Below are 24,039 nucleotides of genomic sequence, written 5' to 3' on the forward strand. Positions count from 1 at the left end.
TCATTTGGGGGCTAAGTCGATCTAGGGGAGGCCCAGGACCTGTTCACATTATCGTCACTGGTGTTGGCTATGAGCGGGAATCGGACGCAGGTCGCTGGGTTCATAGTGGGCGCGCTAACCACGACACTTTGGCTCCTCACACACACACACAGACAGATGATTCACACAGACTTTCACACACACATAGACGTTCACACACACAAACACTTTCACATACACGTACATAGCTATTCACACAAATACACACAAACATTTCCCCCCAAACACTTAGGCAGCCACATACACACAGGCTCGTGATGTGTGTCCACCCTTGTTATGGGAGTTAACATTTTACACAGTATCACTGGCCGTGCGTGGTATTTCTCTGACCTATGCACTTGTTATTGGTGGTATGCTCGCATTATTGTTTTTTTCTCTCCCAATTAATTTCACTTTTAATTATGGCTTATTTAGAAGAATCAATTTGCACGCTTGTCTTGATACATAAATTGAGTGCTGTAATGCGGAGAAGTACCCTGGACACACTCGGTTTGTCCTCTGTAAATACCCGGCATAGGAATGTGGACTTTCCAGATGCATTTTTTCGACAGCGATGGGCCCTCAATCGAGCAGAGTGACACTGTGTGACCTTTGACGTTGTTAGACGTACGTTAATTGTTGAAGCTTCACTGGTTCAACAAACGCCTGTGGTCATTCCGCCATCGCATTTCTTTTCGGCATCCCTGCCTCCGTTGTACTGGGCAGCAAACTGGACTTGTAATCCAGAGGTCACCGGTTCGAGCCCCTCAACGTGGGCAGTTGAAACAATAGCCCAATTGTCTCAGACCCCCACTGCCTCTGTCCACCCAGCGGTATAAATTGGTGCACCACGGTTAAGTCGATCGGCAGGTCCAGCGTGTGGTGGGGTAAATTGTCGGTAGCCCGGCCTCTACCAACACGTGTGACCAGGGCGGAAGAGTAGGCCAAATGCTCTTTGAAGTGGGGGGGTTTCTAGAGCTATCTCTCTCACTCTCGAGTGGCAGCACTTGTTCCAGCAGTGGAGTAAACAAGTACGTTCAGGGCTGCACATTTCCTTTTTTTTCTCTTTTTGTGTCAACTACAAAGTTGGCGCTTAAGGTAATCCATCGCGTGATTCCTGCTGTGCCTAAGTTCACAAGGCTACCAAGGATGGTTTTATTTATTACTTCCCGGCAGATGAAGTTGATCATATTTCAGCAAAACCCTTCAGATCAATGGACCCGCACTTGTAACGTTCTTGCAACATTGACGGATGCCAATCGATGCACCATTTGGAGGCAAAGTTATTCTTTGGGAAAACACGACGCAATCCCTGCCATGTTTTGCCCGCACGGCCAGCACTGGGCAATCTCTCGCGGCACAGACACACACAGCAACCCCCTGCTATGTTTCGCAATTATAGTCCAGGGGCTCAGGCTGTTAATGCGCAGTAACGATCAATTTAATTCGTGCCTCCTGCGTGCATTTAGCTAAGTGAAGGGGGGGAAATTAGAGGCAGCTTCTTCTTGACTCGGCACCGTCGCGGTAGGAATCGCGAACCTTTTTTGACGAGCTCCTCGTCCCCGCAAATATTGACTGGAATCTTCGAAGTTAGCGGCCGCGATGTGAGGAATGTGTGGACGGGATCGGGGGGGGGGGCGGTTGGGGGGGGGGGTGGTGCCTACGTGTGTAACAAATAATAAATCGGGAGACGCCGTGAGTGGGGGGGGCGCGCTGGTTCAGCGATGCTCGGTGCCCCATGTCAGAGCCGCTGAGTCGGCGAATTCGGAGACCCTGGGTTCGAATATTGGGGGCCGCATGCCCTAAAGCTCACCTCTTCTCTATTGCCCATTCTCTCCCTTTTCCCTCCCCTCGCCCCTCCACTCCTTTAGCCATCCCTCCCCTGCTGCCCTTTCCTGCTTCCTAAGTAACCCCTCTATCGCTGTCACTCGTTCATCAATCCTTGTCGCACGCCTCCTGCCATCTGAATCATTCCCTTCTGTCACCGTTTTTTTTAACTACGTCAAGTGTATTGAGTGAAGGTGCTCTAAATACCGTATATTAAATTATGTTAAATTAGAAATGGGCTCTGCATCATCCGTGTTTCACTTCCCACGATGCAGTTTTGCTGCAAATGGTAAAGGTGCAGCCCTGCAATTGCTCGCTCGCGCGCCACTTCTGGCCTAAGGGGGCCTCACTGGAGGGAGCTCTGGCGAGGCACCTCTAGAGCAGGGGTCCCCAACCCCCGGGCCACGGACCGGTACCAGTCCGTGGCCTGTTAGGAACCGGGTCGCACTGCAGGAGGTGAGCGGTGAGCCCGCACGTGGCCCGCCCCCATTATTTTATTTACCACTTCCATCCCCGCCTCTTTCCCGCACCGCGCACTTGTCTCAGTCACAGTGTTGGTAAACCCACAAGCTCTAACCCCTAGTAGCCACAATGAGTCAAAAACAAACGTCGCTGGAGAGCTTCTTTGAAAAGGGGGAAAGACCCAATGATGACCTTCCCCCCCCCCCCCCCCGTTTTGTGAAAAAATTGTCTTCCACGAAATCGGTGCCAAAAAGGTTGTGGACCGCTGCTCTAGAGGGTACTTGGCCTACTCTTCCACGCTGGCCAGACGTCTCGGAGGTGGTGGGAGTGCCCACATTTTGCCCCACCGCACACTACCTCGACCAACAGAGTGAACCCATTAACACTGCCTGGTGGACAGGTGGAGGGATGGGGGGGGAGATGAAACCGAACCGGCCACATCTGTCCGGTTCTTGCAGCGACACGTGATGATTACAATGTTTATGTAAATTTTAGTTCACGGCCAACTGCGTGGGTTTGCCGCTCCGATGGGTTTGCAGGCTGCACGGAGCGATGCCCGACGCTTCGGTTCACGCGTTGAAGTGGGGGAAAACGATGTGCGCCGTGCCCCGAAAGGCACTTCGGAGTTCATGCTCAGTGCGGTTGACTTTGACATTTTCTTTTTTAGTTTGAAACTCAATGTCTAATTCTGCAAAGCTGCTCATATGTCAATTCGCAACTTTTTGGTTGTCAACTTTCTCACAGTGGCATGTGCACTCTCTAAAGATAGAGTCACTCTGTCCAATCTCCATCGGCTCTGAAGAAGGGCCAGGACCCAAAACGTTGGGCTTGCTATATATTTAATTGTCACGTGAATGATTACGATTGATGTTATCTTCTAGAAACGCAGCTAAATGATGGATTACAGTAGCATTCTGATATGCGGCAATGTGGTCTCGAAGTACACCTTGACAAGGCTCAGCCAGCAAGCTGACATCCCTAAAATTCTTAAGGTTCATCGCTAATACCCAAGGGGTCACAGAGCCAGTTTCGATTTTCAAGGGCTGCATAGGCGTGAGTAAGCAGCAAGTTGTAGTGCACACATACACACACACCGTATTCAGTAACAACTCCAGCCAGGTCCGGTGCAATGCAGACAGTTGTCAGGCCTGAGCATGGTCATTGCGATGTCTGGCAAATTTTCCTGAATGAGTATAATTGTGCATTTGAGACAACGTGGTTTGCATTTCGATGTTTATATAATCCAAACTCTATTGAAACCATAAACTATAATCTCTCTATATGTGACCAGGTATGGCCCACTAACCTATACATCTCTTTCTCAGAAGCAACTTGACCACACTTGATGTCTCAGCGAAGTGGCTTATCACGTGGAAATGTATAGCAGCCATATACTCAACACGTGTTTATAAGTGTGGAGGGATAAACTGGAGGATCCGGAGAAAAATTGCATGCCACCACTGGGAGAGAGAAATACAAACTCCAAATATACAGGTGTAAGGGCCTGGATTAAACCCACAACCTCCTGTATACCAGGCGAGGTAGTTAACATCTCACCACCATTAATGTATAACGTGGGGTAATGTATAACGTTGCGTGTCCGACTCGCAGGGAACTGAGGTGGATATGTTAAAAGGTCAGATTTGTGAACATTCCTATAAAACGACAGTTGCAGCCAGCATGCAGTGAAGTTCTGCTCGGCGTGGGAGACTGATTGGTCAGGAGAGGGATACGTGGCTGTCGATGATGCGACGGGCTTGCTGTACTGGGATAAACAAACAAAAATCGTGCGTATGAGACAACAGCACGGATGTGCCAACGACCCGCTTGCTGGACTGCCACGTGACTGGTTGGTGCCCCGTAGCCCTGCAAGCCGGGCGCCACATCGGACTCGATGAGATCTGCGCGATGCACCAATGAATGTGTACCAACCCTGCAGCGGGATCTTGTTTAAGGGGAGCGGGGGGGGGCAGACATAGGAAAAACTCCGGGGAGGGGGGCACAACATCAGCGTTAAACAAACTTTGAAGCAATGTTAGTCGTTAAGCAGAATGAGCAGCCACCCGCTGGTGTTTAATATTACAGCGTCATTTGTGACTTTAGTCTGGGAATTTAACAGGTGGGTGGGTAGTGGGGGTCGTGCCCCCCCTCCCCATCCCTCCCCGCGCGACTCACTCTCACAGGGCCGGCACGATGCCCGCGTTTGGTGAGCTCGGATCGACCGATGCGCATCGCGGTGGTGGTGGTGGGTGGGTTCACAGCTCGGGGCGTCGGACGCCGCCGCCGCGAACGCCGAGCCATCTCACGCTCGCCACTCTCCGTCTCTGCCCCTGGAGCCGTCACCACCTCCATCGTCCGTACCCGCGGGGGGAAGGGGGAGGGGGGCGGCTCCTCCCGAGCGGCGCGCCAATCGGCCCGCGATCGAAGGTCACGCAGCGTCATGCGACGCTTGGGCTCCCGGTCCCCGTCCCAACGTTTCGTTTTGTGTCCAAAGTTTAAAGAGCGCGCCTTCCAACACGGGATCACCGCCCCCGTGGCGTCTTCCGGTCGTTGTGCGGCCGCCTCGGGGTAGGGGACGAGTAAGGAGACTTCAATGTTTTTTCGTCGGAGCTTTTGGACGGTGTGGTTGGGAAGGGTAGGGGGGGGTGAACCCAGAAGGAATTTGCCCGCCGGGCGCGATGATATGCCGGTATGCGCGTGTTTGCGATGGCCGCCGTATAGCACGAGCGTGGGCGCGTCTGTCTAATGGGTCGTGTTGAAGGTGGCGACTGCCGCGAGGATTTAATTCGCCGTCGATCGATCGCGGTTAGGCGCTGTGGGCTCTCGCGCATCGCGCAATTAGCATAAATACCTGTGAAGCGGAAATGCCATTAACCCCGCGACGTGACCTATCTGTATTAATTTCAGCAGTGGTCCTCCACTCCTAAAGAAAAAATTCTCCCACCGCCGCTCCGCTATACACCGAGTCATGAATTGGCTTCGGCTACAAGGCAAGTTTGTACAGAATTGGCTTAATTTGGTCCTGCCTGGCTGTTAATGTTTAAAGTGATGGGGTTCGTAGATACGGACATTTTTACCGGCGTTAAAAGCAATGGACCTGTGCCATGTGCAGAACAGTTGTTTTTTGACTCCACTGCTGGATGGGGTCTTTCCCGCTCCTGTGAGGGTCGCGAGGGTTACTCGACCACGCTTCACCGTGCTCGTGCGAAAGGGTGTGAGCGCATAAGTGCAGCGCAACCATGGATTTTGCTGCACTTGCCATCTGCCGCCTGCTGCGTAGCTCCAACCTGTTCGTGCCAGGCGGTCACCCACCCAAGGACTATCCAGCCTCAACCCTCCTCGGCTTTCGGAGTTCTGGAGGTGATCGGGCACATTCCAATGCAATTGGCCCTAGGCTAAAACCACGCTCAAGTTTGTTTTCAACGCTTTGACGGAGCCGTGTGGCTTCTTTTAACACCGCCGTCTTGTGTAACCGGGGGGAGAGATTTGCATTGAGAAGGGGGGGGGGGGGGGTTATTTTTTTTTGTTTCACCGAACGCGCCCGGGCATTTATTAAATCTCGCGCAATCTTGAAACGGTAATTCCTTTTGTAATTTCTTTGTCGTTAACGAGGAGCGGTGTTTGCGAGCGCGCCGAGACAGCTGCGATGTCCCTTTACGGCGCCTTTCCAACAAAAAAGAGAGAGAGTGCTCGCACGCGCGCGTGTTCACCGAGGCGCGTGTTCATTTAGAAGAACGTATTGCGGCTGCGTGTGGTTCGCCGCGACTGTGCCTCATTTTTACGCAAACGCCGTCTCGTACGCGTAAATAAAGGTTCGAAATTAAGCTGCGGAATTAGCACCTCAGTTAATTGAGTCTTTTGAAATACTGTACGGCGCTTCAATAAATGTGTCGCTCTGAAACTAAATTAACAAGCTATTAAATATTATTAATTTTTTGGGGGTGGTGGCGGGGGGGGGTGGTGGGGGGGGGGTTGGGGGAAAGGGGGGGGTGTGGAGCGGTGGTGCACAGGTTTGCGCTCTGCTCTTTGATCCCAGAAACCTGAGCTAAATCCCTAGCTACAGCTAAGTTCAGTGTATATGTTGAACTTCTTTTGCACCATACTTAGCCAACCGTTCTAATCGGAGGTACGGGGGGGGAAGGACAACAAACTTAAGCACAAAAAGCAGTTCTAAGAAAATAAAAAGAGTTTTAAATCGAGATTTGAGCTGGGCAGTGGTGGCTGTGCACGCCTGCAATCCAGCAGTGCGGGAGCGAGGGTTGATGGATCGCATAAATGTTGTGAATTCCCCTTGCCGTGGGAATCGAGAGGGGGAGCCCCCCCATTCCTTGGCTTTTGAGGAGACGGTGACACAGAAAATGTGGCCGCCGCCACCTATTCCATCTGTATGGGGTAGAGAATTGCCCCCCCGCCCTTGGACCCGGGGTTTTTCTCTGGGTGCTCCAGTTAATTTTTTTGAAATCATCTTCACATATAGAGCACCACAGAGCTTGGGCAATTGTTAGCGCCGGCTCACCACCCAGCTGCCTTCGCGATTGGTTTCTCTTTGATTCCCCGGCGATTGCGTGATGCAATTTGTATGAATAACGCCACACACATTTATTCAACAAGTGAGACATCGTTATTGTCAGAGGGCTTCTGAGTACGTGTTTGCGGGTTTGTGCTGTAAAGGCTATTTTTGTTTCTTGTAGCACGACTTTTTGTTCGGTGACGTTGTCTGAACGTGTCCTGGCACCTGCCCAGCTTCACCGACGCGCCACGCCGGCCAGCGTGGTGAAGTATGGTCAAACGTGGCCAAAAGCTGATGCATTGAAATGCTGTTGCGGTTCAGCTCTATTGCAATCCATCGTTGAAAAACAGAAGGAAAGTTTTTTTTTTTAAGTTGAACAAATTCAACTTTTTCCCTCCGCCTTCCCACTGGCAAGTTTTCGGGAATAAAATGTCATCTGTCTCCTGGCACTCGCAAACATACACTCGAGTAAACATTTCATAATGCTTCGTTAAAATATTTGTACCTTGTTCATGACCGCGTACCTAGTAAAGAGGTCGTTGTTTTTGGAAGGCAGCATCTATGAGAATGTATTTATATTTTGTCGGGGTAAATATTGAATGTCCTGTGCGGTTTTGGAAGCAAACACGAGAAATTATTGATTTCCTGGAATATTTTTGAATCCAATTCCACTCACATTTCATGCATGGCCTCTTTTTTTTTTGCTTGTTTCAAACACGCCATTATTTACGCCGGTAAATGTGGCTTTATTCACAACCTTGGTTTTAGAATTGCCGAGGTTGCATCTCGAACCTGAGGGGGAAACTTTCCAAGTCGGACTTTTGAGGTCTTCGCAGTTTTAACCCAGTGGCTTGCGGAAACGCTTACGGCGTGTAGACCCCTCCACGCGAACAGAAATAACAGGTTTGTTTTTCTGCCTCTCTCGTCGCTTATTCATCACGCGGACTTGACAACGGATGGTTTAGTTCGATGTGGGGAAGGACAAAGCGATAAAGTTGTTTTGTCTGCGCTGCCCAGATGTCTCCCACAGAGGAGCTTGTGATATTGGTGTCAGTGTCACAGTTATAAACTGCCAGCACTTAAGCCGTGTGTTCATGCTACACGCTGATGCAGAGACATTCATTGGGGGCGGGGGGGGGGGCATTGACTCTGATGGTCACATCCCAGCCAATAAAGAATGTAACTTTTTTTCGTGTTAGCATTCGTGAGGATACTGGTGGTTAAATTGGCAACGGGTCAAAGTCTCTCGCCGTTCCAGGTCAGCGACGCGGTGCAGTTCACCTGAGCCAGTGTGGTGGAAATTCCACGTTCCTACGGCGGGGCGGCAGGCTCGTCCGTATGGATCACTGCCGTTGACGTCATCCAAAGTGGGTACTCACTTTAGCGACCCTAGAGGGGGGGGGGGGAAACGACAAGGATTCTAACTTCCACTGAAACCCCACTTTAGGTCTGAAGCCTGCAATAGCGGACGCGTATCGCTCCACTGCTGCATGGAGTGCCTTCCCCATGTGGTCGTGGCGGTTGTTTGACCATACTTCACCATGCTGGCGCATGTGATCGGGTGAAGCTGGTAGGACTCAGAATCAGATCTCTATTCATCCTGGAGAAATCCGATGAGCTATGAAGCTCTTTTTCACAGATGTCCAGCAGGGACGGGTCAGAACTACTAGTTCAACAAGCAAGTGTAAATGCGTTTAAGTTTTTGAAAGCTGTGTATGCGAGCTTGTAGGTAATTCATATTCTGAAGCTAATTCATCTTAATTTTCCACTGCAGCTCCCAGACTACGGAACAACGCTTTGTGTTCGGTAATGAGACAGAGTCGTTAGAGCTTTTGAAAATCTGTCTTGAAAGCTCTCCTCTTTAAACCGGCCTTCACCACCCCCCGCTCCCCCCCCCCCGGGGTCTGGCCGTTTACTCTGCACGTTCTGTTTTTAGTTTCTGCTTTCCATGCACGGCGGTGGCGCATTAGGGAACTGCAGATCAAATGCGCCACTCTGCAAGTGTACGGCATTATTATTGTTGTTGTTGTTAAAAAAAATTGTACCTTTTCACCAGTATCAAAGTATGAAAAAATAAGGGTAGGTTTTTACCCTTTATGGCAATGGAACATTTGTGTTAAGATGTTCAAAAACAAATAGAAACTTTTTGTTGCTGCTCGCCGGGAGCTATAAATGCACCAATAGTGCGTTGTCTTTGTACTGTTGGCGTTCTCTGGTCTGACACTGGTGAGGCTGGGTCCTCAAGAAGGCTGTCTGGTGTAGACCAATCAGTTTCAAAGACGATGCTTATATTATCAGATCATGTTTATTTGCATGTTCACCACAAGTATGCAGACTTGATTCCTTGTAAAAGGTTTTTTTATTTCGTTATTGATTATCGTTGTCTTAATTCCCGTAACGTTTTGTACAAGTGTTTGTAGCAAGGCACCAATTGCAGGACTGCGTGCAAGGCACCCGACGGTCAATGCACGAAGGTCTGTACGTTGAACTTCCTTCGCACCGTACGTAGCCAACCGTGCTAATCGGAGGTGCGGGGGAAGGACTGCATACTAAACGCAAAAAGCCGTTAAAAAAAATGAGGCTGCAATCTGGATTTAAAAGTACATGGCTCCAGAGGCTTCCTAATATCGGAGGGAAGAACGTTCCAGGTGGCCGTAGAAGCGCATCTGTCAGCGCGTGATGCGCAGACCATCTTAGTTTGACTGTTAGCCAAAAGCCGCTGCTGCGAGAATGAACGGAGTTTGCGTGATGCTTTATGCTCCTTGACCGGATCATTTGTGGTAAGCACTTTGTGTGTAATGAGTGCATGCCTTCACATTAATGCAACGTGACTTTACATGATTGATTAGCGTTATTTACAAATCACCATGTGGCCCGCATTGTTTCTATTGTGCAGAGAACATTTTTTGTTTAAAATATACCATATATAAATATAATTCGCTCACTCATTCGCCCATTTGTTTGGCAGGGGTCTAAGGGAAAACCTCCCGAGAGACAACAGGCCGAATCTGCTCCTCTGTGTGTCGCACAAAAACACAAATGGCAGCGGCGAGGGGAAAGCATTCTGGGGGTGGGGGGGGGTGGACGACGATTGCCCAAGGTTAGATGCTGCAGTCAGGTGGTGGCCTTCCGGAAGAAAAAAACAAAGCGGAGACAACTCAAAGCAGAATCCTCTTTGTTTTAAGTTTCTGCGTGGGCACCCAGAGACCCTGCGCTCAGCGCCCGCCACAGAAGGCGAAGCAGCATTACTAGAGCGCTGTGTGCAAGGTTCAAGGCTTCTCAGGCTAATAAAATACAGTGCGTTCTTATTGTAATCGGTGGCAGTGATGAGATGGCTGGATGGTTCGGGGGGTTGGGGGGGGCAGGAAGAGTAACTGAGCTGAGATCCTGGGTTCGACTCCAGGTTTCATTGAAGATGGTCTCAGCCCGGTTACCAGTGACCTCAATAAAAACAAAACAAAGTCAAACAATTTTTACTTAATTCGATAAAGATTCCCGTCTGAATATTTAAAAATGTTGATTGACTGCCAAGCAATGCACTTGTTTCTGCAATTAGGCTGCGTGGGTAATTTACCCCATTGTGATTGCAAAGAAAGAGGTCACTTGAAGGATCTTAGAAGGGGCTATGAGATTATCTTCCATTGGCAGGCTTCTAACACTGAGTGATGCACTGCTCACTCATCTGAGTGATGCACTACTCACTCATCTGAGTGATGCACTGCTCACTCATCCGAGTGACGCACTGCTCACTCATCTGAGTGATGCACTGCTCACTCATCTGAGTGATGCACTGCTCACTCATCTGAGTGATGCACTGCTCACTCATCTGAGTGACGCACTGCTCACTCATCTGAGTGACGCACTGCTCACTCATCTGAGTGACGCACTGCTCACTCATCTGAGTGACGCACTGCTCACTCATCTGAGTGATGCACTACTCACTCATCTGAGTGATGCACTGCTCACTCATCTGAGTGACGCACTGCTCACTCATCTGAGTGATGCACTGCTCACTCATCTGAGTGATTAATGATGCACTGCTCACCTGTATGGACACAGAGTGATACGATATGAAACCAATAGCACTACTGGAATATAATTTGGAATAATATTTATTTAAAAATATATATCTATAAAATAAAAATACAGAAAATGATCCTTATCAGGTTTTACAAAGTCTGGCTTGCTTGTATTATCGATGAGCCCTCTTCATCGTCGTCATCATTGCCATTGTTTACATCACCGCCTACACACTCAAGTTTTGTGCCCTGTAACCAGTTTCGCCCAGATACATTCAGTGGCAGCCCATAAACACAGTGATGATTTAATCAAGCGAATGTTGAGGAATGGACAGTCTTATCATCATCGTCGTCATCATCACCATCGTCTGCGATGGTGTACCCACTGCTGGATTGACAGCCTTCCCATGCCACAGCCATCCCTCAGAGTGCGCCGCGCCGCTGCCATCCATCTCGCTGAGCGGGGCTCGGGCAGGACGCGTCGCGAGACGAGATGACGCCCGTGGATGAGAGAGGCGACACAATGGCGGACAAAGGAGAGAGCGCGTCGGAAAGGCCGGCCGTCGCCGCAGGGATGGAGGGAGCAAATGAGATCAGTCCAACAATGCAACAATAATAATGTCATTGCCATGAAGATAAGTCCGCTTTACACCGTGCACAATGGGCACAGAGTCCACAGAGGATCGAGCATTACCAAAACTAATTGTGGAGAGTGTTGGCGTACGGCCACAAAACACGTGGCAGTGATCCTTGCGGCAAAAATCAGCTTGAACTACAAGGCCGATTTTCTACCAATATGTGTGATTGGCTTTGGAATATCATAATCCTCGTGAGCCCCCTTTGCCTGCTGTGTTCGGTGCACAGTTGACAGGTTGATTTAGAGGCTGATCAAGAAACTACAAAAGTGTGGAGGCGGGGGGGGTGCTTCCCAAATGTCAGGCTTTTTAAAATCCTGAACCTATTGGGGGCTCAATGGGTTCAGGATATTGCCGTAAAGTCACGGCACACCCCACTGCTGTGAGTGGGCAGTGCCACAGAAACTTGGCATACGGGAAGATCTTTCGTGTCGACCTGTCGGTGCGTAATGCTGTTAGCGGGAACCTTATAACGTTGAGTGGTAAACAAACAGGGGCATGGTGTGACCAACACTGAAGTCACGCTCAGTCACCTTTGTCTGCCCCCAGTCTTGATTTTTAGACACCGAAACAAAGTAGTCGTTCGAAACTGAGGTAACCAAGGGGAGGCCTGGACTGGTGCAGCTATCACACACCAGAATTTAACTCTGGTTTGTTGGGTTTCTGGCTCAGCGCACTGAACACTACGGCACTCCCTGACCTACATCCGTTCACCCAGACTGTCAGAAAATTTCAGATGGCACAGAATTGATAATGTAGCTGCAGAGCTTAATCAAATTGCCGAGGATAGATTCACATCAAATAACTCTACAACAAACTAATAGCCTCACAGTCACTCTGGCAGAAATGCTGCCAATCCATTTATTAATATCACACATTGATAGAATCAGCTTTTCAAGCGAATCAATCATTATCTCATATTGAATTGGATGTGAAACCCCATTGAGTTATCTGATCTATATTGAAAAATAGCTACCTAAGAGTAGTAACAATGATACTGTTTTATTGAGTCCTTTATCAATCAATCTATCGTTGGAATAGACAACACCACTCACCCCACGGACCAGAGCCATGGCTGAGCATCAAACTCAGACGGGCCATCAAGAGACTCGGACTCTCTTGCGAATGAAAGCCGGGCCACTAAAGCAATGCCAGTGAATGCATGATTTTTGCGTCTCTTTTTTTCCCCGCAATGGACGAAATACCCGTGGACAATCTAACAGAGCAGTTGATGGACCCTAGGTGTCGGAGAACGGTTGGACAAGAGATGTACACAAACGCCCTCTGAAAAGTCCTTCAAACGGACGTTTCTATCGTTACGTTGGAGGTGCGCACTTGAGGTTGCTTTAAGTCTCATGACGGTCGAGCTGATGCAAAGATGTTTTAAATTTTCTCTGCTGTCATTCATCCAAATGAACTGATCATCTAAGCCAGTCACGTGTAAATGGACGGAAACCATCAACTCGCTGCACTGAAACTCGGTTTAAGCACAGGCGGCTGAAACCCAAATTCGAGCCCGCGGATCTCAGCGATGCCGTCTTGACGCTCTTTTCTCAAACAAATTTAATATGTGAATGGAAAAATAACAGCGTTGGCTTTTTTAGAGGGCCGTCTTATTATAGGAAATGGATTGAAGTAGAACAGGGTTCGCTGTTTAGTATGCACCACAACACAACCCCCGCTTATCCACAAATTCAATTTGAGTAACTTTTCCTGCCACTTTTTTTATGACATTGCTGCGGCCTTCTGAAAGTGCGGCGTCTTTTATTGTAGTTCACAATTTATTTTTCCCGCCAGACTCCAGATTATTTATCCATCTCCTGCATTGTGCGCGGCAAATATTTGAAGATGTTTTCATATACAGGATGTGCGGTTTTGTACGAATGTTTGTTCGTAAGCGTAAATACGGCCCCGTGCATTTCAGCCACCGTCCTGCTGTGAGGCCAGGTGCCGGTGGTTGGCACGTGATCGCAATGCAAAGTTTTGGAGATGGGGTTGGCGGATTGCTGTGAGAGCGGTGTGAGATGTTGCATTGCGGAGATGATGTGGAGCGTGGTAAGGCAAGTAGGTTGCCGGCCGACTATCTGTGCAAATTCTAAGTGGTGCTTGTGTCTCTCTTGTATTAATTAGTTTGCTCGGAGCACTCCAGTTTCCTCACATGAGAAATAATACGAACAAAAATAAACTCAATCATCCGAACAGAATGTGGGGAATCCTCCTGCAAGTGAGTCCTGAGACTCAGCACGACTTTACTGCGTAATTAATTGTGTCATTAACTTTATAACTTTTATGAGGAATTGTCTTTGTCATGGCTCAACACAGACGCTACCATTCCAGCTGTTGTTCAGATCAGATAGCCTTATTTACGTATAAAGGTTATCTGGGGCGGACATGTGAGGAAATTGGAACGGGGGGGGGGGGGGGGGGTCGAAATCCACCACGCGTACGACGGGGGGAATAGTACTCAACACTGTTGTCTCCTGGCCACTCTACGAGAATCGGCTGTCCGCCATTCAAATACTAACCGAGCTCAGTTAGTATCTGAATACTCACCGAGTATTTTAATACTAACTGAGCACATTTCGGGTCGCAGCCACGATCATTGTAGAGAACATTCGTGAAGGTGGATTCATTATAAATGACTGGGACCCCGGAGACAGAGCCCAAGGCATCTTGTCTGCAAATCAAAATAATATTTGGGAGAAACATCCAAAGCCGGTCTGCGCCAGCTGCCTTGTTCCGTGCTGGCTGTAGGCGGTAATGTGTTACGAGTTTAATAAATGAGCCAATTTTTTTTTCTATTTGCATCATAAGAGGTTTGCAATCGTGGGTAATGAACATGTTTTGTGGCAGGCGCGGTTCGTCCACTAGGAGCGTTGGGGCGCCGCCCCACCAAGCAGCTGGAGATGAGAAATGATTTTTCTAGTAAAAATGCTTTTCTATAAATTGTTTTGTTGTGTGAAAAAGAAATAAAAAAAGAATTATGATCAGAACGTGAATTGCCTAATGAAGGTAACATTTTAAATTGTTCATATTAGAAACCGCTGTAGCACCGCGGTCTGATTTGTGTCTGGGCGGCTGTGAAGGCAATGACTGAAGGGGGTTCAGTCATTGCTTCTCACATTGTGGCCACGCCGTGAGAGACGCAATCAAGGCGGTGAAGAAGTCGCCCGCGGCTGCAATGAGAGACGATGTCACGGCGCGAGGTTGCGCTGTGCGAACACCGCAGGTCACAGCCTACAGGTGGATGTCGGACGGCGTGTGGCTGTTATTGTACAGTATGCGGTGTCTTGATTGCCGTGGCTAATTTGTTGAGCCGTGTCAACTGATCTGCAATTGTTCTTTCGGCTTTTGGCAGTGCCAAAGGAGTTGTGTAGTGTGGACTTGAGGGTCATGGGGACAGCGTTTGAGTGCTTTGTTGTTGTATCGAATTGTTTATAAATGCCTACCGTTGGTAGATAAGAGAGCTGGATCACTCTCACGGGAAGCCCAATAACACGACGAGGTGTTTCTTCACTACGACGCTCTCTTGTCAGCAGAGGTCACTCACAACAGCCCCACCTGGTGGAGACGCCACGAGCCGCCACTGTTTCGTGGTGAATTTGCTCCCCGTGAAATTGTTTAGTGTCTGGGAGGGAAAAAAAATCCATTCAGGAAGATTGTTTTGTGTGGATGCCACACTTAACGTTAATACGCAAAACTAATTTGTGAAGCAGTATTGTCCTGCATAATTTCACCAAGGCCGGTTTAAAATAAATGCATATTAACTAAGTAGCATTCCAAGTATAATTACCATAATAATTATCCGCAATAATCGTTTCCTCTATCTGCATGTTAATTAGCAGTTTAATTATCATTTATAGACAGGTTTGGTCTGACATTTTCAATTTTAGTTTCACTCAGGGGAAGTATTTAATTACCCCCTTACTGTCGTGTGTGTGTGTACATGTGTGTATACATATATATTTGAGGAGCGGTAGTGTAGCGGTTAGCACGCTGCACTACGAACCTGGCGACCTGGATTCGATTCCCGCTCACGGAACACACCAGTGACGATTATCTGAACCGGTCCTGGGCCTCCCCTAGGTCGACTCAGCCTCAAATGAGTACCTGGTGCGGTGTGTAATCATCGCCACTGGGGAGACAAAGGCGGTTCGGGCGTGGTGCTGGCCACCCATCCCCCTCGTGTACCGTTCCGGCCTTCACAGGTGCTCGCTAACAGCACTTGCCCCTACAGTCTGTTAAGGCTATACGGGGGATCTTTGTATACATGTATACAAGGGGAGCTGTGGTGCAGTAGATAGTCCTGCGTTGTAAAACCGGCGAGCCGAGTTTTATTCCCACTCACGACGAGTAACAGTGGCGAACATTTGAAAAGGTCCTGGGCCTCCCCGAGATCGACTCGGCCTTAAACGAGTACCTGGTGTGGTGTGCAAATATCAGCAACGGGGAGACAGTGGTAGCCGGAAGTGGTGCTAGCCACCCACCCCCTCGTGCGCTGTGTCGACCTTCATAGCTGCCCCTTGCTGGCAGCACTTACCGCACCGTGCTAATCGCGCCTCCGATTAGGACGGTTGGCTACGCACAGCGCGAAAGAGGTGCAACATACATTTCGGGGGGGGGGGGGTCTTCATCTTCGTGTTTGCGCGTGTTAGGCCATGCAAGTGTTTGTCTGCTTGTGACCAGCATTTGTGTGTGTGCCTCCGTGCACACGCACATGTGCATTTGCCACCATGAATCATGGAAATTTATTGATGCTCGAAGGAGGTGAACCGTTACTTGCCTCGTATTTGTTCTGTGTAATAAGGTAATTTTTTTTACGGAAGTTATTTCTTTATTTTTTTTCAATGCACATTATCAAAATAGAAATGTATTGTAGACGGCCGTGAGCCAAAGGCATTTGCCAAGGGGTTTTTTAGAAAAAAAGCATTAATGTTCATATCCGTTCGCACGCATGTGAGAATTCATTCAGAATAAAATCATTAATTCGCAGACAAATTCAAATGTTCAAATTATTCGGCCGCTCACATTTATACGAATCGAGTCAATTGTAATAATGCAACTCGTTACTGATTTAACGATCGGTGCTTTGTGTGACGGCTGTGAATGTAGCGGTCCCTGACATGAGAATTATCAAAAACCTTTGGATGAAAACAAAAATAATCATGATGATGATCTACAAAAACAGGAGAGCAATGGCATTTAATATATATCCTTGTTCCTGTGTTGCAGGCTTCATCGCGAAAATGAAGAAGAGACCCCAGGACACGCTTGACTTCCCCTGCCTTTTAAATTAACGCATCACGCCACCGAGTTCCATCCCGACGACGAGGGGGGCTCAGCGGAGCGTACGACCCCCACAGGAGTAAAACATAAAAAAAGAGACAAAATCCAAATCGTCACCAACGCAACCCCGCGTGCGTGCGTGCGCACACCAATACCTGTCGCCCCGCCACCAAGCGCATTTGCAATGGTGACATAACGTTGCCGTCTGCTCACGAGATCGACGCAGCCCCCCCCCCCCCCGGCTACCGTCGACGGCGGCGCCGCCCCCTCCAGCCCGCGAAGGATCGCAGCAGCACGGGCGCCCCCCCCCCGCCCCCCCACCACGAGCTCGGAGCCGACGCGGCGGCCACCGCCCCCCCCCCCCCCCCCCCCCAGCGGGGCGGGCGCCATGAACTGCATGTGGCGCGTCACCCGCGGCGTGTGGCAGCTGGAGCTGCGCAAGCTCATGGTATTCCTCATCGCGTTCGGCGTGCTGTCCATGTGCCTCACCATGTACTACATGAACGACTCCGACAAGGTGAAGGAGCTGCGGGTCGGGCCGCGCATCGGCTGCGACGACAACAGCACGGGCGGCTCGGGGGCGAGGGCCGTCGCCGGCAACGCGAACCGCGCGGCCGCCGGCGGCCGCCGTGGCCGCCGCCGCGGCCGCCGCCGCCGCGGCCCGGCCGCACCGCGCCAGCCGCCAGGACTACAAGCCCGAGACGGAGCCCGTGGTGCTGGTGTTCCTCGAGAGCTACTTCTCTCAGCTCGGCCAGGAGATCATCGCCATCCTGGAGATGAGCCGCTTCCGCTACCGGGCGGAGATCGCGCCGGGCAAGGGCGACATGCCCACGCTGACGGAGAACCGGCGCGGCAAGTACGCGTTGGTCGTGTACGAGAACGTGCTCAAGTACGTGAACCTGGACGCGTGGAACCGCGAGCTGCTCGACAAGTACTGCCTCGAGTACGGCGTGGGCGTCATCGGCTTCTTCAAGGCGAACGAGAACAGCCTCCTGAGCGCCCAGCTCAAGGGCTTCCCCCTCTACCTGCACTCGAACCTGGGGCTCAAGGATTGCTTCGTGAACCCCAGCTCGCCGCTGCTCTACGTGACGCGCGCCAAGGAGGTGCGGAGCCCCGGGGCGATCGTTCGGCCCGTCGCGTCTTCGGCGTCCGAGCCCCCAAAAATTTGGTGGAGCTTTGTGGCTTTTGATTGGCCTCTCTCTTTTTCCAAAGCCACGGCGGGGGCCGGTCATGGCAGCTTTTTGGGGCCAGATCCACCACTGGTCTCCGCTTGGTCTTTCCTCTGCCGTCTATGCTACTGGCTTCCTCCCCACCCCAGTTTTTGCTTCGCGGTTGGATCATCTAGATTCGCCACAGCCCACTGCTGGATGAGGGCCTCCACATCGAGTGGGTTGTCGGTATTATTTGATGATGATACTTTAGCACCCTGGACAGTACGAGTTGGCGGAGGAGGGAGGCATGGATGTAAAGGAACGTAGACGTACTGTATGGCGTAGCCACTTTTTTTTGACGCGCTCCCCTCTGCCGCCTACTACGTAGCTCCGCAGTCACTTCGGAAACCTGTTGTTACGCATGGTGGTCACCAAATCAAGCAGTGACGTGCGGTAAGGTCAGTGACTGGGGAGGCACTGGCTCGTGTCAGAGCCAGATTCACACACTGAGGGGGCGTGTCCTCACTGAGGGGGGCGTGTTAGACACGTCCCCCTCAGTGAGGCAGACTGTGATAGCTGCCTCCCCTGGTGCTTTTTCATTGCAGTTTCATGACGAGACCAGCGAGCCTAAATATTTTTAGACACATATGTGAAATAAGTTACCTGGAGTATGGAAGGCGAGGACATGAAATGAAGGGGTCTACAATCATTACATTGGTGACATACTGAGATAGTAACAGGCATGCGCTCATTGCCCGTGCTCCATCCAGTTACTGAGGGGTTGCGCAATCAGAGGGGAGGCTGAGCTCGTCGCTGCCTCACCTCTTGCCTCTTCCTATAACAATGATTGGAATCGTACAGAAATGACATTCATAACACAGGTCAGTGGAAAAATCTTAATATTTATTTTATTTGATTATTCTTTTTTTTTACTTTTCGTGACAGCTATTTTCACTGGAGTATGGCAGGTGAGGCTCTGCTTCCCCTGCCTCCCCTGACCGCACGTCCCTGCATCCAAGGGCCATCCAGGTTCGATGCGGCTTAGCGTCCGAGCTCTGAAGCGGTCGCGCCGATTCCGTGTGACTTTTGCGGAATGTCCACCGCTGTCTCAGGGCTGTCACAGCACGACGGCGCCCGAGTGCCGTCCCACCTGTTCGTCTCCGCGCGGCGAGTCCGGCGCCAGCGCTGATTGACTTCCGTCATCGCTCAGCGGCCAACGGCGACTGTCATCGCGTTTTCCCTTCCGTCACCCCCTCAACCCCCACCCCCTCACCACCTCCACCTCCCCCCCCCTCCCCCGCCCACCAACGCAGGTCATCCAGGAGCCGCTGCCCGGCGACGACTGGACCGTGTTCCAGTTCAACCACTCGACGTACCTTCCCGTGCTGCTGGCGCGCACCAAAGTCGTCAGGACCTGATCCCGCACCCGGGCGTCGCGCCCGTGTACCACCCCACGGTGGTGCAGGACCTGGGCCTGTACGACGGCGTGCAGCGAGTGCTCTTCGGCAACAACCTGGCGCTGTGGTTGCACAAGCTGGTGTTCGTGGACGCCGTGGCGTTCCTGACGGGGCGCCGCCTCGCGCTGCCCCTCGAGCGCTACGTGCTCGTCGACATCGACGACATCTTCGTCGGCAAGGAGGGCACGCGCATGAAGGTGCAGGACGTGGAGGTGAGGCCTAAGCTCGAATGGGGCGGAGGGGTGGTGGTGGTGCCGGGCGCATGCGGGGCCTTGGATTGGTATCGGGGTGGCCGGTTACCTGTGCTGGCGTTTTTTCGCCCAAGAATGACGGCATCCGCCATTCCGGTAATTAACGCCCTGCGCTGCAAGCCCGGTGACCCGAGTTCAATTCCCGCTCACGGCCAACATCGGTGATGAAAATCATAACCGTTTCTGGGACACCCATAGGTAGACTCGGCCTCAAATGAGTGTTGCAGTGTGTAAACATCATCACTGGGGAGACGATGGCAGCAGGGCACGGTGCTGGCCACCCACCCCCTCATCTACCGTGCCGCCCTTAAAATGTGCTCGCTAACAGCACTTGCCCCGATGGTCTGTTTTCACTATATGGAGGATAACTTTTCTTTGTGTTTATCGGCACAGTCAGGAGCATAAGTGGGGAAGCTGCCATTCATCTCAATCGGTTAAATCAGAACGCCTGTGTCTGTCCCGTCACTTCATGCGAGAGAGTTTCCGATACTTCGCGTGGCCTCAAAGGAGGGCACATATCCTGGCGCAGGCGAATGGAGGTCGTCGTCGTTGTGTCAGCGGCACTGCGTTACGAACCCGGTGACTTGCGTTTGATTCCCGCTCACGACTAAAATCAGTGGCGAGTGATACGTCAACCGATCCTGGGCATCCCCTGGGTCATTTCCGCCTTAAATGTGTATATTTTGCGGTGTGTAATCATCAACACTGGGGGGTAGGGGGGGCGGACAAAGGTGGCTGGGTGCGTTATTAACGAAATCACAGTCGGGCTTAGTGTTTTGCTATGCAATTGTGTTTGTGTAGGACCTCTGGTTAACCTGACAGTTGTCTGGGAGGCTGCTGCTACTGCTGGGAATCTGTACCGCCTCACACTTGGCCCAATTTAAATCTCAATTTCCCAGTTCATGACGATTCAAGTGCGCCCCTCGACCCTTGAGCAGAGAATCACTCGTGCCACGCGGCCCCCCTTAAGCGACGCACAGAGCACTCCAAGTTATTAACTGTGATCGCACACTCCCGGTTTGTATTACACGTCTTATCACTTCCCCACAATAGGCGAGCCGAAAAAAAAACATCGTTCACTTGAGAGCGTATAGTGTAGCGGCGCGGCGCGCTACGAACCCGGCGACCCGAGTTCGATTCCCGCTCTTGGCCAACACCAGTGACGATTATCTGAATCGCTCCTGGGTCTCCCCGAGGTTGACTCAGCCTTAAGAACGAGTGCCCGGTGCAGTGTGTAAACATCGGCAATGGGGATACAAAGGTCGCCGTGTGTGGTGCTGGTCACCCTACTTGTATTAGAGAATAAATGAGCATTTTCAATGTTTTGTATTTGCATTCCTAATTGTAGTTTTAATGTTTATATTTTTTGCCGTCCGTGTGGATATTGGGTTTTTGTGATGGCCGATTGTTTTCACCGTGTCTGTTCACAAGTGATCTCTGTTGTGATCTGGGACCCTTGTTTCCCCATGTAAAAGACTTTCGGTCTTGGTGGACTCTTGCCACGTATCTTTAACTGTGCAAAGCGTGCGTAGTAAATTATTAGCCTCGGTTATTACACACAAAACATAACATTGACGATAGAGCACCGGGTTCTTATTTGGCGAGCTGAGCAGACATACGGAAAGGTCATTGACATAGGATGGTTGCAATGGGCCCTGGTGTAAGGAATTGGTTGAGGGATGTACCCCCTGTGATAAAGAACTTTGTAGGTCATCAAATTCCTCCAGTAGAAATATTCTTATTCTGAATTTACCTCCTTATCTGTAGTTTGGCGGGTGCCTGAACTCCTCCTACCCATGGGCCCCGGGGCAGTTGCACTGTCTGCACACTCGATGGACAAATGTTGCTAGGGATCAAATATACAGGCACCGGTAGCCTGCAGTGAAGTTGGGTTTCTGGTACTGTGGTTCAGTGTGCTGATCGACAAGTCAAAGCCTCGCTTTCGCGGTGGCGAGATGTTAACTCGCTCGCCTGGTTAGACAGGAGGTCGTGGGTTTCAAAAGCGACCTGCGTCCAGGTCGCTTTTCAAAAGGAGCTGTATAGCTCAGTGGGCCTTACCTGGGGATAGAAAAAATAGCTTTAGTTTTATTAAAGACAAAGAACCCCTCCCCACCAACCCCACCTTTGAAGGGCCGACAAGGCGCACGAGGTGGTGTAGTCAACACCGTGCCCGACCGCCTTTATCACCGCAAGTGCGGATTTTAACGCACGAGGACACCAGGTTACTCATTTTGTAAGGCCGAGTCGAAATATGGAGAGGCCCAGGACTGATTTGGATCAACCACCACCGATGTTATCCGTGACGGGGGAAATGGAACTTGGGCCCTCCGGGTGTCGCCGTTGCTCCCCGCGCCTCTGTTGTGCGATACGCACGCGCGCCGATCCCCGTAAACTCGTCAAGGGAGGCACGTGCAAACAGTACGCGGAGCCCGCTCGCGCAATGATTGCAGCGTGCCCAGGCAAACTTTCTTTGGCAGAGTGTAAAGCACACAAGCCGGTGCACTCCCCCGCCTCTTCATTCCAAAGGTCACCATGTTCGAGCCCCCCCCCCCCCCCCCCTCTTCTGCTGTCTGATAATGTGGTCTGCAAACAGTTTTTCATTTTCTCTAGTGTGGGGGTGTTCTGTGCGTGCTCGGCTTTCATCTTGAACACATCCCATTTGTGTGTTGGCTTTCGGGGCAGGCATGGCCACGCACATGTAAGCAGTAGCCAAAACATCCCTCCACATCTTCTTGGTTCTTTCGGTAAAGTCACGTAGAAGGGAAGTAATAAAATAATAAAAATATAACATAATAAAACAATTCTCACGACGTTTCGGCCACAACGCAAGCAGCCGTCCTCAGGCGAAGAATGAAACACCACCAAGCTTGGAGCGTATATTTAAGCTGGGTTAGAGGGGGGAGGTGGGAAGAAGAGCGCCTAAACAAAATAATTTGCATATCCCTCCACAGTGCGGATTAATTGTCTCGGCCACTTGTTGTGCTTTCGATATTTCCGTGGCCATTGCTTTGTGATGGGATCCTCTACACAAGTTGTTCTTAACTTTGACTGCAGCCTTGCACCCCTTTGCTTCTCAATCGTAACATGTGTTTAAAATGTTAATGTCAATGCACAGGTTTGGTGAAACAAAGTAAGTTGTACTTACGTGCCCGTGCTGAATTTGTCTTTTGAGGATTTTACCTTCTAAAAGCTCTGGCCATGTCTCGCACCCCCAGAAATGGCATCTCACACACCCAGGGGGTTCGTGCACCCCAGGTAAAGAACCACTGCTCTAGACATTAGACAGATAGACCTGTCTTTCGTGGTGTCTTTAAACATCAATGTATTCGGACAGTAATCGGTCTCTGATGTGGTTGTTAGACACTAGGCCAACATATCTGTCACTGGTGGTGTCTCCAGACAGTAAAATGGACGAAACGATTTCTGATGGGTTCTCTAGGCGATGGACAAATATATCTGTCTCTGATGGGACTCTAATGGTCTCTGTTTATGGTCCAAAAGCGTTGTTATAAATTACACATTCGCATGGAAGGGAAGAGTCTCACCAAATGCATATCTCACCGATGAGCCTTCAGAAAGTTGTACCCACTTTAATCCACCCTGGGTGGGGATGGTTGGCCAAATTTGATTCCCGCCCGGGATTTAACTCGCGAACCTTCCAATTGCGAGTCGCCCGCTGCTTCCTCGGGGTTGTGCAGCGCCAATTCATTATCAGACGCTCTTGTAGATAAATAAAAGTATGACCAATGATCTTCAAATTTCAGGCCGTTGGACCCTTTCCCAAAAGCGTGGGGACCTTTCTCCGGAGAGGCTGACATTATATTTTTTTCGCGCAACGCCGCGCGTATGATAAGTTAAGCTTTGACGCAAAGTGCCCTCGTAACATTTACCGTTGCACCACGGTACGGAGTTATTAAGCCCGGACGGCTCGCTGTGTGAAAGTGTATTGTTTATTCAGTATGCGGTGAAAGCGCCCCCCTAATCCACGCGCATTCAAAGCAGATTTGCACTTAATCCATACTGTGTCTGGGAACGTTCATTTAATGAAACGTCTGTGGAGGAAGGAAGGGGGGAAGAAAGTAATTGCGTGGTGCGTGGATTAAATGTGCTCTAGATGCATTGTGCTTTGTATGAAATGGGATAAATTGAAATTAATTAGTCGAAACAATATTTATAAGTGCTTTATAATTGAACTACGTTATTTGCAATGCTGGTTATGTGCGCGCGTGTGTGTGTCACCTGTTTCATTTGCAAGTGAAAAGTTAACATAGCGTGCTGGTGTACAGCACGCCAAGCCCCAACCCATTAGGTGAAGCCTCTCATGTGTTCGGGGATTTGAAGTGAACACAGATTCAAACAGACACACACATTGGGCATTGTGTCCTTACATTATGAAGGTCGCACAATAATCTCCCTGAAACGC

At 50.4% G+C, this 24,039-nt stretch overlaps 1 protein-coding gene and 1 long non-coding RNA gene across 2 annotated transcripts in view; both read left to right on the plus strand.

Moving 5' to 3' along the window:
• LOC133354529 (uncharacterized) overlaps positions 1-17,060 on the plus strand; it is a 213,025-nt gene extending 195,965 nt beyond the window's left edge. Inside the window, exon 4 of the long non-coding RNA XR_009756597.1 lies at positions 16,704-17,060. This is a non-coding gene — a long non-coding RNA (uncharacterized LOC133354529). The remainder of the gene's footprint in view (positions 1-16,703) is intronic.
• A 59-nt stretch (positions 17,061-17,119) lies between these two features.
• Positions 17,120-24,039, plus strand: part of LOC133354527 (bifunctional heparan sulfate N-deacetylase/N-sulfotransferase 2-like) — an 82,683-nt gene continuing 75,763 nt past the window's right edge. Inside the window, 4 exon segments of the mRNA XM_061571429.1 lie at positions 17,120-17,421; positions 17,453-17,860; positions 19,222-19,311; positions 19,314-19,577. Coding sequence (XP_061427413.1) covers positions 17,146-17,421; positions 17,453-17,860; positions 19,222-19,311; positions 19,314-19,577 — 1,038 coding nt within the window. The 5' untranslated portion in view covers positions 17,120-17,145.

The sequence above is a fragment of the Lethenteron reissneri genome, chromosome 47 (genome assembly GCF_015708825.2).
Source record: "Lethenteron reissneri isolate LAM-NWPU_2019-01 chromosome 47, ASM1570882v1, whole genome shotgun sequence".
Lineage (NCBI taxonomy): Eukaryota > Metazoa > Chordata > Hyperoartia > Petromyzontiformes > Petromyzontidae > Lethenteron > Lethenteron reissneri.